The sequence below is a fragment of the Podarcis erhardii genome (genome assembly GCF_964252035.2).
Source record: "Podarcis erhardii genome assembly, chromosome: 15".
NCBI lineage: Eukaryota > Metazoa > Chordata > Lepidosauria > Squamata > Lacertidae > Podarcis > Podarcis erhardii.
Window position 1 is genome coordinate 23,192,543 of NC_138505.1, and position 13,692 is coordinate 23,206,234.

A 13,692-nucleotide genomic window follows, 5' to 3' on the forward strand; every position below is an offset into this window, starting at 1 on the left:
CAGCATTCTCAATGCTGAACTTTCATCTTCCACTTTGGGAGAATCCATTTGTGTTGAAATGCTGCCTCCTGCTGGCAATTGTCATATGTGCATCTTTATATTGAGGAATGCCAGAACATTATTCCCAGATTGTGTATATCTGGATGGCAGCAATATGCAGCATGTTCGATCCTTGTATCCACACTGTGGGGTCTGTGTGTGAGAGAGATCCAAGATCACCAATAGACTTCGTAGCTGAGGACGGGGGGATTTCAACACACACCCTTTGGCTCCAAATCTAAAACTCTCTTTCCTTCTACTACAGCACACTGATGGCTCTCCTCCTAAATGTAAAGCCATACTTCCTTACTTAAGGAAGAATGGGAAGGTGGAAGACCCCTGTGCATGTTGAGTGTGTGTTGATCAGGTGGTATTGGGCATTTCCTGCTGAGGAAGGTGACTAAAAAGCCTAGTTTTTACCAGCATAACAGTGCTTGGCCTGAGGCAGGGGTGTGGGGAACCATTTTTCAGCCTGATGGCTGCAGTTCCTTGTGTGCAACCTCAGGCAGGCCCCAAGGCAAAAGCGGGCAAGAGTCACCGTTGTATATAGAGCACACACCTCAAAGTCAGAGAGTTCTCCAGACACCCCTCTCCATCCCCCATCCAGACAAGCCAAGAGTTCAAAGATGGGATTCCACCCAGGCAACAGCACCTGGAGGGGGTGCAGCAGGATCTGTAAGGCAATGTGGCTTAGGGAGGATGCGTGGCCCCTGGGGCAGGTCCGGAGAGCCAGGTGGAGAGCCAGGAGGGGTTGCCTTTGGCCCCCAGGACTGAGACTTCTCCATGCCTGTTTTCAGGGTTATAAAGCAGGACAGAAATATTCTAAATAAATTGGGAGGGGCAGGTAGGTTGACTTGTATTCTGCCTCTTGGTGACTGTTCCACACATTGATGGTTAACTTGACAGCCTGCTCTTCTTTTCCAGGAGTCAAGATTATATTCCGAGTGGGTCTGGTGCTGCTGAAGTACACCCTGGGCTCTTCTGAGAAGCTCAAGTCCTGCCAGGGGCAGTATGAGACAATGGAGCGGCTGAGGGCCCTGAACCCCAAGATCATGCAGGAGACTTTCCTTGTGCAAGAGGTAAGATGGGAGTGGGGGCTGGCCCCAGCCTGTTCAGTGGGTTTCCTCACTGCACGTGGCTGTAAACTGGTCACCTGATCAGACTGAAGGAGTCACTTTTCCCCAGTGCAGCTCATAGCACTGATCGCTGCCTCAGTTCCCCCAAGTCACTAGGCAGCCACACCAACTCAGAGTTCCCCAAAAAGGCCCAGCTTGTGGTTCTGGAGAAGTACAACCAGAACTGGATTTCCCTGAGATTCGCAGCAAATGTGCTGTGTTTGAACTGCTACTTCCCTTTCCAAAAAAACTGACAAGCTGTGTCAGTTGAAGCAGTGTGTGTGTTTCCAGACTACACAGAACTCTTTGTCAAGCTTAGAATTCTGTGTCACATGGGCGTGTTGTTTAGTTTTTTGTTTTGCTCCTGCTGAAACAGTTGAGAGTTGGAAATCCTTATGGATCTACTGCAGATCACCCCAAGATGTTCAGGTAGATCCAAGTCTACCTTCTGCCCACCCCTCACCTGTTGTTGTTGTTGTTGTTGTTGTTGATGTTGTTGTTATTTGTTTGTTTGTTTGTTTGTTTATATCGACTGGTAGAGCATGAGACCCCTTAATCTCAGGGTCTTGGGTTCGGGCCCCACGTTGGGTGAAAGATTCCTGCCTTGCGGGGGGTTGGATTACATGACCCTTGTGGTTCCTCCCAACTCTGCCAATTCTGAGATTCCTTCAGCAGAAGGTCCCAGAGTGTGTAAAAGTAATATAAAACACAGCCCATGCCTGCCTAAAGGTTCAATCTCACTGTGCACACCTGCTTCTAGAGTCTTGCCTGATGCCTTGGCGAAGCTTCCAGCCAGAACTGACAGTAATGGGCTAGGCAGACCAATGGGGTACTCTGCAGAAAGAAACTTTATTCGTGTTGGGATTTTGATGTGTTCAAGGCAACACTGCCCTCTGCTGGAATAGCCCTTTTATAACTGGTTTACAAAAGGGCAAAGTAGAGTCTTTCCTGGTTGCCGCTGAGCTGTGTTATACAGGCAGGCCTTGCTTTTTGCCTTAACTGTTCAAGAAGCACAAAGTGTAATCAATATTCTGCAGGGGGTTGTATCCCGAAGATTAGTCACTTGTATATTAGTGACTCTCCTGGGCAAGGGGCAGCTAACCTTGTAACAATGGGTCAAATCTGGGCCCCCAATAGTTCTTTTGTGACCTGGAACTCCAGCCTCCAGTTTATTTATACCTGGCTGCTCCCATGAGTACCCTACTAATATGAAAATATTACCGTGAACTCCACGCCCCCCCCCACTCCAGACCCTCCAAATGTGTCCTTTAAAAATAATTGGCCACACCCACTTTGACATGCGGGGACGCGGGTGGCGCTGTGGGTAAAACCTCAGTGCCTAGGACTTGCCAATCGTATGGTCGGCGGTTCGAATCCCCGCGGCGGGGTGAGCTCCCGTCGTTCGGTCCCAGCTCCTGCCCACCTAGCAGTTCGAAAGCACGTCAAAGTGCAAGTAGATAAATAGGGACCGCTTTATAGCGGGAAGGTAAACGGCGTTTCCGTGTGCTGCGCTGGTGCTGGCTCGCCAGCTGCAGCTTTGTCACGCTGGCCACGTGACCCGGAAGTGTCTTCGGACGGTGCCGGCTCACGGCCTCTAGAGCGAGATGAGCACGCAACCCTAGAGTCGGACACGACTGGCCCGTACGGGCAGGGGTACCTTTACCTTTACCTTTACTTTGACATGCAGCTCCTGGGGTGGACTCAAGTTTAGGGTCCCCCACTTGCAATAGGCTCTTTAGCACCCCTCCTTAAAGAGAGGTGGAGGGAGGTGGGCCCTGTTTTCAGTCCCAGGTGTTCCCAGGGCAGAAGGAAACCCTCTCTGACTGAGGTGAGCGATGTGTGGCAGAGCTCTCGCTTCTGGAAACTTGAGAGCAGGCTCAGACAGTTCAAGAAGAGAGACACTCTTTCATCTTTTGAGTAAGCCTGTGCACTTGCTCCCCTTCAAAATGCAGCTTGCGTCTTGAGAGCAGAAGTCAACATTTGTTCGGTTTTTATTGAATGGAAGTTAAGATGTGGATATCGATGCATTTCCACGTTTAAGAAGCTGAACCTGGTGGATATTTGGGGAGGGGGACAGAATACCCTTAAACTTTGGGTGCTGGCATTCCTCTGTTCCATATCATGTTCTGACATGATGCCCAAGGATCAACTGGCTATTGATGTATTTATTTGTTTGGTCCTCCTTTAGATCATAGAGTTGCCAGTGACGGAGCGTCAGATAGAGCGGGAGCACCTGATCCAGCTGAAGAAGTGGAAAGAGACCCGTGGGGAGCTGCAATGCAAATCCCCTCCCCGCTTCCACGGTGCCAAGGCCATCAGCGACGCCGAGCCCTACTCCCGCAAAGCTCTGGAGCCCTCGCCCTCCATCATCCTGCCCCCTGGCACCACACTTTCGCCCAAGGGCCGCAAGACCAAGCCGCTGAAGGGGAACAAGAGAGGCGGCCAAGGGAAGAGCACCCCAGTCAACGGCCCCATCCCCGAAGAAAACGGGACTCGGACATTGCTGGAGCCAGAGTCCTCTCTCCACCAGTCCAAGGAGAGCCTCAGCTCTCAGGAGAGCGAGGACACTTACCTGTAAACTGGGTGGCTGAACACTTCAGACCACCACCGCCTGGCCTGCTCTGCCGCCTGTCTTAGTAGCCTCTGCAGCCAGAGGGAGCCAGCGACCCATAGGTGGGGGTGAGTGGGTAGCTGGGATTCTGAGAATTTCTGCTGTTGCACTCAAGGTGAGCTAGGACTGCAGGGGCTCTCTAGCTTGATCTTAACTGTATGCAGCAGTGCCCCCCCCCCGGTGGCCCGGAGGTGAGGCACAACAAGTGCACCTCTCTGTGTCTCTGGTGGGAAAGGCTAAAGCAAGTAGCTGCTGTTCTGCCTTCTGTTGCGAAGTCTTCATAGGATGGGGCGGGGCGCTGCCCTTGCTGTGCACCTGCAGGGTTTGGTCTGTGAGGATCACGCAGGTAAAGCTACAGGTTTATTTCCTGTTATGCACCCACCATCATTGCTTTGGCAGTGCTGGGGACAGCCCGGTGGGTATCTGTTCTGTGGGGAATTGGCAGGAGCCAGGTTGGCTGGCTGATGGTGGCCCTCTCTGTTCAGGTGGATGGGACTTGCATCCATTCTCTGACTCTCTGGGCCTATTAGCCACCTGTCACTCTTTCCTCACGCAGTCAGGGTTGCGGTCGAGACTTTGCCTCTTACAGGACTTGCATTCCAACCTCAATCATGGGAGTAGCTGTGTGCTCTCGTATCGTTTTGACATTCCCTTCCCAACATTCCCCTCTGGGCCTTCTTCCCTTCCCTTTGGGTTCCTCACATCAGCTGATGAAACTATTCCTTCTACTGCCCAAGCATTGTGGGTGCCTGCTGGTACTCTGGTGGCCCTGACCTGGATCTGGAAACCCTTCTGCTCCTGGAGGGCTTGACCTCTTCCCCTCCTACCCCAGTGTCTTCTGCCCTGTACGCCAGACTAATCAGGTGACCTGTTCTGTGCATACATGGTTCAGAGTTTTGTGAAGGTCAGAGAACTAACATGTTCACCTTCCCTTGCTGTCTTGACCAAAATCTTCAAAAGGGTTTTCCATGCTGGAATCGGGAGTACTGAAATCACCATTCACTTCTGGACCAATTTTCTTTATAGAAGAAACTGCTGCAGAAATGTGTTAGCTTTTGCTGCTTCGTGTGTGCGATTTGGGTCTTTGAGCATTGGCTTGAGCTGACTTATGGTCCAGCTCTGCTGGTGACACCCTGGAAAATGAGGCAGCTTGTTTCCAAGGCATTAGTCACTTCCATTGCCCACCCTCTCATTCTTCAGAAGGCTGTCCTGGTCCTTCACCTACAACCTCCCTCAGTTGATGGAATTAAAGCTGAACCCTGAATGGCCAGAGAGAAGGGACTGAGCAGCACCCATTGGTTGCTACCTGTGGCCCTGCTTCTCAACTGATATGGTGCTGTTCATGGAATGGTTGGTTCTGAAATGCAAAACCCCTGCCACTGTTCATTTTCTCTCTAGCCCCTTTGCAGGCTGAGATTGAACCTTCCCTGTCCTTGAAGGCTCCCATGGGCAACAATTTAATTCCTGGCCCAAAGCAAAAAAGTGGGAGACTGCAGTTTATTAAGAAGGCTCAAGGAGAGGCCCCTCCCTCCTCTCCACAGACCCCCCTTCATTCCTTCAGCACAGATCCGTCAGGATGAGGTGACGCAGTGGCACTTGAGGCCATCTTTTCTGATAGCCGACCTCGCCTGCACAGTCCCATCCCAGGGGGTTGTATGTCAAGGTTGGGTGGGGAGGGGGAGGCTTGTCTTCCTTCTCCCCCAATGTTCGGTTATTACTGATGGGTCTGGAGTTATTTTTGTGCATTTTTTTTAAAAACGGGAAATCATTAGCTGAAAGTGTTTTGTACAAAAGGCAAAATAAAACCATAATTATGTAAATGGTCTGCATTGTCTGAGTGGCTTTCTGTTGGGTATTGGGGGGGGCGGGGGCGGTTAAAGAAGTGAGTATTTGGTAGCCTGGCAAGTAGCCTTTGTGAGTGTCTTTGGCAGCTGAGCCTGCAGCCACTTCTATAAATTCCATTCTGATTTTCTCCTCAATGGGCTTTGCTGCAGAAAAGCCCACCCTGTGTGTTGCTTTCCTAAGCATCTATGTCATGGTAGGCAAACTAAGGCCCGGGGGCCGGATCCGGCCCAATCGACTTCTAAATCCAGCCTGCTGACAGTCCGGGAATCAGTGTGTTTTTACATGAGTAGAATGTGTGCATTTATTTAAAGTGCATCTCTGGGTTATTTGTGGGGCATAGGAATATAGTCCGGCCCCTCACAAGGTCTGAGGGACAGTGGACCGGCCCCCTGCTGAAAAAGTTTGCTGACCCCTGATCTGTGTATACTGCTTGTCAACTTAGCGGTCATCATTGGAAAGCAGGTTACTCGTTTTATGGCATCTATGTTAACGTGACCTTGGGTTGGAGTCTAGACCGAGCATGGGACTTTTTGGGAAAAATTAAGCTCTGTCCCATCACCTTTGATCTGTTTTGACGCTCCAGTGACGTGTTTAGGTAGAAAGGGGCTGCTTTCTCCTTGTCTGCCAAATTCCACTCGCATTTTAATCCTTAATCCAGAGCAGTGGGGCGTCAGAAGTGACATTCTGCTAAGGAAGTGAGTGAAAGGATGGTGGTGGAGTTCTTAGTCTGCTTTCCCTGGAATCTGGCTAAATACATGTATAGGCTATTCTGTAACTCACATGTATTTCATGCTAGTAGATCATTTTCCCACCCTCAACCAGCTTTCTGTTGGTTTGTGTGTGTCTGTGTTTTTTTAATGTTTTCTGACTCCTGCACCAGGAATCATTTGTAGAGCTAACAGACTCTTGAGACTGGGTGTGTTCCTCACGCAGTTCTCACGCTGCAACATCTCCACTTGCTAGATTGGTTGAAAGCCCTTTGCAAGGCAGCAAGCAAAATCTTGAGTGTTTTTGCAGAGCTTCGACAGTTAAAGAAAAAAAGCAAAGGGTTTTGCACAAACCCTTCCTTGGTTTCCCCTGCCTTGTATTCTCAGTAAACTCTTTAGTTAGGGTTTGGAGGGAAAACCTGTGCCCCTGTAGAATCTGGATAGGGAAACCTCTTTTCTACCTCCACACACCCTGGGTGGGGTTGATAGTGAAAAAAGTTTCTCTCTCTCATAACACTAAAACTTGGGGCCATCCAGTGAAGATGAATGTTGCAAGATTCAGGACAGGCGAAAGAAAGGACTTCTTCACACAGCACATATATATATACTGTGGAACTCGCTTCCCCAGGAGGCAGGGATTGTTAGAATTCCTGTTCCATGATTGCAGTCATGGGATTGTTGTCTTTCACATGACGGTGTATATTTTGACTCCACAAAGACGGAGACCAGGATGTTTGTGTTACTGTGTTCCATGAAGTGGGACAAATGTCTCTGCCAGGGTCCTACTCGAGTGTAGGACGAGCTCCTGATAGGGATGACTAGGGATAGTGATGGCTACTACTCCTGATGGCTGTGCTCTGTATCCGTGGTGAGAGGCAATAGTGCTTCTGAATACCAGCTGCTGGCAGCCACAGGAGGAGCAAGTGCTCTTGTGCTCAGGTCCTGCTTTCTGGTTTCCCACTGGGGCACCTAGTTGGCCATTCGGAGAAGAGGATGCTGGACTAGATGGGCCATTGACCTGACCCAGCAAGCTCTTCTGATGTCCTCTTTCAAAATGCTGGGCGAGGTGTTTTCAGAAGCCCCTCTCATAACACTACCTCATGCTGCACTGTGAAGGCACTGCCCATCAGATGAACAGCAATGCCTACAAACAAGCCTGTCAGCTGTGCCAAGTTTTTACCTGCTCCATACCTGACGTATGACACCAGGTGGTGTAGGATAGATGACCATGACCTTGTGAGTCTGGCAAGGCTAATTAGGCCTGCAGTTTGCCACCCCTGCTCCAGATGTTGGACTCCAGTTCCCATCAACTGCAGCTTGCATGGCCCGACGGTCAGGGATGATGGGAGTTTGGAGGTCCCCGACGTCTTGCGTTAAGAGCAAAATCCATGGTGGAAAATCCCAGCAGTAAGAACTACTTCTGCATTGGTTCCTCCTTCAAAAAGACGGTTCTCTGGTCAACAAAACTCGACGTGAGGAAAATGTCTATTGAATATATGGGGGGGGAATTTTGTACACTTCAAAACATTGGCAGCATTTAGATAAATTCAAAGTTTTGATGGTTGTAATCAGTGCTTTTTTCCTGCCCCCTCCCTTCTGGTTCTGTTGTCATTATCTTGAAACTGGATAACTCCTCCCTAAGCTGTTTAGCTTCTGTCTCTCTGTTTCTGAACATGCTGTGAACAAGAGGAGCGACTCTTCCCTCTTCAGCTCTCCATTGGAGAGAGGCTGGTCTGCCATAGAATACATTCCCCGGTCCTTGTCTTCAGACCATTCCCTGACACCAGGCAGCTTCCATCGACATTTGCGATGACTTCCTCTGTGCAAGACGCACCTTGGCCGAAAGCTGCCCTTGTCACAAGACCCGCTTTCCGTACCACTGACGGTTGAGGAGAAAGCATTCTCTCATCTGGCAGAGTTTGGATGATGAGGGTTAGCAGCACTTTGGAGAAGCTTTGCAGTGATGCCAGCAGACAGGTTGGAACAGGAAGGAGGTATCTGCCTCTGCAGAGCCCAGCAAGAGAGAAAGTATAGGACAAAAAAAAAGAAATTTAGCATCAGTCCAGGCCTGCAGAGCTGGTGGTGTGTCATGTGCATAAAAGGAGACAGAGGGAAATCCTGCGAGTTGCATCATGTCCGGGGAAATTGGACGCAAAAAAGGTGTCTATTAGGAGAGGTTTGCACAAAAATGCTGGTGAATTTTCACGAGGCCATTGAAGAAAAATTGCAAACTGATGGGGAAATGTGGTGAACTCCGCTTTAAGATTAGGAAAATGGGAAAGTGAGAGAAATCCACAGTCGGATTCACCCAGCCCTAGCTGGAAAGGGAAGGTGTTAGATCTGCTGCCAGGCTTCCTGTTCTCACAAGAGGAACTTGACGGTCAAGTTGGTGCAGTGGTTACAGTGTTGGACTAGGACCTGGGAGACTCAGGATTTAATCCCCACTTGGCCATGAAGCTCACTGAGCCACACTGGGCCAAGTCAGTCACTCTCAGCCTAACCTACCTCGCAGGGTTGTTGTGGGGATTAAATGAGGAGGAAGAGAATTATGTAAGCCACCTTGAGCTCCATTGAGAAAAAGGTAGAATATAAATGCAATAGACAGACAGATAGATAGCACTCTCCCCTCCTGTGGTTCCTGATGGTGGAGTCAGAATGTAGCCACAGCAGCTGGTAACCACTGACAGCCTCCTTCATGAATCTGCCTAACCACCTTTTAAAGCCATCCAAGTTGTTGCCCATTGCTACCTCTCCTAGCCAGTTTCACATAGTTCACCTATGTGCTGTGCGAAGGAGACCCTTTATTTTGTCTGTCCTGAAAGTTCTAACACTCGGTCTTTCCCTTGAGGTGTGGTCACCAGCATTTCCAGATGTGGTTTTGAATGAATGAATGCAAAAAACAGCAATTATCTCCATAAACAACAACAAAAAGCCATCGAGAACCCTCTTTCCATTCTCAAATGTCTGGGCGTTGCAGTAGCACCTAGGAACCATTAGCCTTTAATGAAAACAATTGTTTTTCAGAAGCTTTCAGCTGCTTATTTAAAGAAGGTGCTCATTAGAAAGCGCAACATTCTTAAGTTTAGCTTTTCCTAACTCCTGGAAGCATCTTCTCATGCTCACAGTCATAGCTGCTAAAGGACTTTTTCTTTTTCTTTCCTTAAGCCTGATGAGGACAATACTGATCTTAAAGAATCCTGGAAATCTTGAGGGGCAGAAAGCAGGGAGCCCAACAGCAGGTGGCGCCAGAGCCCAATGGCAGGTCAAAGCAACTTCTCCTTGCCTTGTCCCCATCTTTGGCCCTGCTGAGTTCTACAGGGGCAACCCTGAAGAGGAGGAAACGGATAGACAGGCCCACCCCCTGGGCTGGCTGTTAAGTAGGCAGGCAGGCAGCCTTGGCAGAGGCCCATTTGCCTTCTCTGAACATGACACAACTTAAGCCAGGCATAGGAAGAAGGTCCATGACAACAGTGTATCTCACTGAAAGTGGAGACGAAAGATGTACTCCCCCCCCCTCCATTCATCTGTTTGTTTTGTAGCACAAGAAAATTTTAAAAACAAACAAGCCATGTTTTTATTAAAGTGGATAAGACAAATTCATGAAAGCTATCGATGACTACTAGCCATAAAGGTTACACTCTGCTTCTTCCATGGTTGGAGACAGCGAAGCTTCTGAATGACAGTTGCTTGCATAATAATAATAATGATTTACTATTTATACCCCGCCTATCTGGCTGGGTTTCCCCAGCCACTCTGGGTGACTTCCAACAAATTATTAAAAATACAATCAAACATCAAACATTAAAAACTTCCCTAAACAAGACTGCCTTCAGATGACTTCGAAAAGTGAGATAGTTGTTTATTTCCTTTACATCTAATGGGAGGTATGTATATTGCTGTATGTGTGTGAGAGGTCATGCATTTAAGCTCTGGGCAGCAAAGCACAGACAAATTTGCAAATTCGTGTGTCTGTGTGAAATTCCAGAGGGGCCATCTTAGGCTGCAATAGATTGTAATAGATTGCTTTGAAGTCATTTCAGCACCAGGTGAGGAAATAAATTTCACCGCAACCCCCTGCCCTGCCCTGCCCTGCCCTGTGTTTTGCCAGAACAAAGGTGGTACCCCAAGAGAACTCTTGCCCTCAGATCCTGCTTACGCCTTACAGGGTTCCTATGGACATCTAGTTGGCCACTGTGAGAAAAGGATTCAATGGGCCTAATCCTGCAGGGCTCATCTTAGGTTTTTGAATAAATTAAAACTTGTGGTTGGACTCAATTTCTCAAGTATTATGTTTCAGGTTTTTTTAAGAGCATGCACACACACAAAAAGGGAACTTAACGAGAGCAGAGGGGGAAATGATGACATTTGCTATGACAACCTCTGCAACCTCACAAGTTGGAGTGCCTCAGCACAAAGACTTCAAAGGGAGGTTCTGGGCTAGAAATGCTGAATCGAAAATGTGTCAGCAAATTCCTCTCTATTCAGTTCTGATATAATCAGGGCTGTTTCTGCTCTTGTTTCCCCACAGAGGTGTTAGATTAGCAAAGGGTAAGGAGAAAGACAGCATTGTCAAACGGGACACACTTGCCATGATTGGATCCCAGTCTTATCTTGCGTACTTTGGGGCTCCAGTTACCCTTTGGATTGCAGTCTTGTCTTATATAGTAGTCTTATCCAGTTACTTGTGGTATTTTGCCCGTGGTCCAACTGGTTTCTAAGGGACAAGTCTCTTTCCCCTTTTAATGCTCCCTGTTAAATCACCAAATCATTCCCATTCCATGCACCCTCAGTTAGTATGGGTTTTATCCAACAACAGGCCGCCAAAGAGACCCGCTGAAAACGATGGATATGTCTAACTTCAGACTGTTCTCTAAACTTGCAGTCTTTCCCCATAGGGCACACCCTTCAACATGTCTGCAATGAAAATAGGGGTGTCCTAAGGAAAAGCAGGACATTCTGGGATCAAATAAGAAACCAGGACAGCTTCTGTAAATGCAGGACTGTGTCTGGAAAATAAGAACACTTGGAGGGTCTGAATCCATTTGGGTTTCTCTTTCCTGTGAAGATGCGAACCTGGTTTGAGAGACAACCCACCAGACACGAGTGTCTTCTAACCAAGTGAGGATACATTTGCCCTTTGGAGGAGACGTCATAGAGTCAAAGAATTGTAGAGTTGGAAGGGACCCTGAGGATGATCTAGTCCAGGGGTCAGCAAGCTTTTTCAGCCGTGGGCAGGTCCACCATCCTTCAAACCATGTGGTGGGCCGGACTATATATTTTGGGGGGAAATGAACAAATTCCTATTCCCCACAAATAACCCAGAGATGCATTTTAAATAAAAGCACACATTCTACTCATGTAAAAACACCAGGCAGGCCCCACAAATAACCCAGAGATGCATTTTAAATAAAAGGACACATTCTACTCATGTAAAAACACGCTGATTCCTGGACCATCCGTGGACCAGACTGAGAAGGCGATTGGGCCGCATCCGGCCCACGGGCCTTAGGTTGCCTACCCCTGGTCTAGTCCAACCCCCTGCAATGCAAATATCAAATATGGGGATCAAACTTGCAACCTTGTTGTCAGAACCATTCTCTAAGCAACTGAGCTATCCATGTGAACACAGATTAAAACCTCAGCACTGGAAACTCAGGGGGTGCCCAATGAATGGGAGCATAAGCCCAGGTTGTCGAGTCCAGGAGAGCTTATGCTATAATAAAGGTGTCCGTCTTCAAGGAAATCCCAAGGCTTTTGGTGGGTTGCTTTTGCTGCAGCAGTCTAATGCGGTGACCCCTTGGAAATTGCTTCCTTAAGGGGCATGAATTATGTCCTGGTGGTGGCATCAGTCAGAATGCAACTGGTTGATCATAGACAAGGGGATAAGGTGACACAAAGGTGTAAAATCAATAAGTAACCCAGTTTGGCTTAACCCCCTGGCTCCAGATGATTAATGAGTGGCAGGGATTAGGAAAAATAAGTCGGTTCAGAAGAAAATTGCAAAATAAGGATAGGGGATATTTTTCAGACCGGGGGCCACCTTTCCTTCTGGAGAGCCTTCCAGGGGCCACATGGTAGGTGGATCTGGAGGCAAGAGTTGGCGCAGCATTGGATGGAAATTCGTCCTTTGCACACTAGAGTAGTTTCCATACGAATTCACATGCTCCCCTGTCCTTTATCCATGCAAACAAGGGCATTCTTGAAAGGGTTGCCAGATCTCCAGGTCTGACCTGAAGTCCCCAGGTTTGCCTGAACCCCTCTAGGTAGAAGGCATGGATCTCCCGGTGAGTGAGAGTGCCTTTAATAATGATGATAATAAAGCTACAAAACTTAGGTGCCAACCCACTCTCTGCCAAGCAATAGCAAGATCTCAGGGGGTTCCAGTCTGTGTTCCTTCGGAGGACTGAGACACAGTGGAGGCTGTCACAGCTTGAAGAAATATGGTTTATTCACCTATTTACACAACTGGGCCACATGGAGGGAGTCCAGATCTTACAACATGGTTATTTCAAGAGGGGCTTGAACCTCAGTACAGCCCTGGAGTCCGAGACCTTTCTCCCAGGCAGCAAGCAGCCAGCCTGCCAAGATGGATCCCAGTTGTTACCAGAAAAATCCGAGGGCTCCCTTGGACAAAAACAAAGACACCAACCAAGATAACTTGGAGCAAAACAGCAGCCTGTAGGCTTGGCCTTTATCGAACTGTTGCAACAGGGTGTTCCCCTCACTTGCAGGAGAGAGGAAAGACACAGAAAAATGGTGTGCAAGACCTTATAAAAACTTTTTGAAATTCCCATCCTGTAGGTCAAGCCCACCCGCAGAAACATCTGCATACATTACATAAAGGAGCGGTTGAGGGAGGAGTGGTGGTGGTAACCTGAGTGTCCTGTCACCTGGCTGGTTCCCTTCTCCCCCTCCCCACGAGTCATTTTCAGAAGACAAAAGGTAGTCGCAGTTTCCTGCCCCCTGATGGAAGATCTGATCATTGTCCTTTGTTCCAGTCTATGCTGAATCCACTCCCATATGCAAGTTCTTTGTGATCTTGATTGTCTTCTGTCTAGGACCATCAGGGTTGGCATAGCAACTGAGCAGGGCTCCTGTGGATGTGCTGGGATGTTCAAGGGATTATGGCTGGGCCTGTATCAAACCTCCCCCATTTTGTAGTCCTTCCTTCATGGAGTAAAATAAAAGTGGAACAGTGCAAATTCGATGTATGGTTGATTTTCTATGAATTTATAACAGAAGCGTAGCGTATGTAGTGTGTGAGTGTGAGTGTGTGTGAACTTTGTACAAAAACTGAATGATGGGGGGTGGGGTTTTCCTGCTACACAGTCTTTCTTCTCCCTTATTCTCTTTTCCTGTCACCTCACACCCAGTT

General features: G+C 48.4%; 1 protein-coding gene across 1 annotated transcript in view; it reads left to right on the forward strand.

Annotated features, from left to right (window-relative positions):
• TBC1D10A (TBC1 domain family member 10A) overlaps positions 1–5,585 on the forward strand; it is a 37,045-nt gene extending 31,460 nt beyond the window's left edge. The window contains exons 8-9 of the mRNA XM_081841934.1: positions 964–1,118; positions 3,343–5,585. Coding sequence (XP_081698060.1) covers positions 964–1,118; positions 3,343–3,732 — 545 coding nt within the window. The 3' untranslated portion in view covers positions 3,733–5,585. The remainder of the gene's footprint in view (positions 1–963; positions 1,119–3,342) is intronic.
• The last annotated feature ends 8,107 nt before the right edge of the window (positions 5,586–13,692 follow it).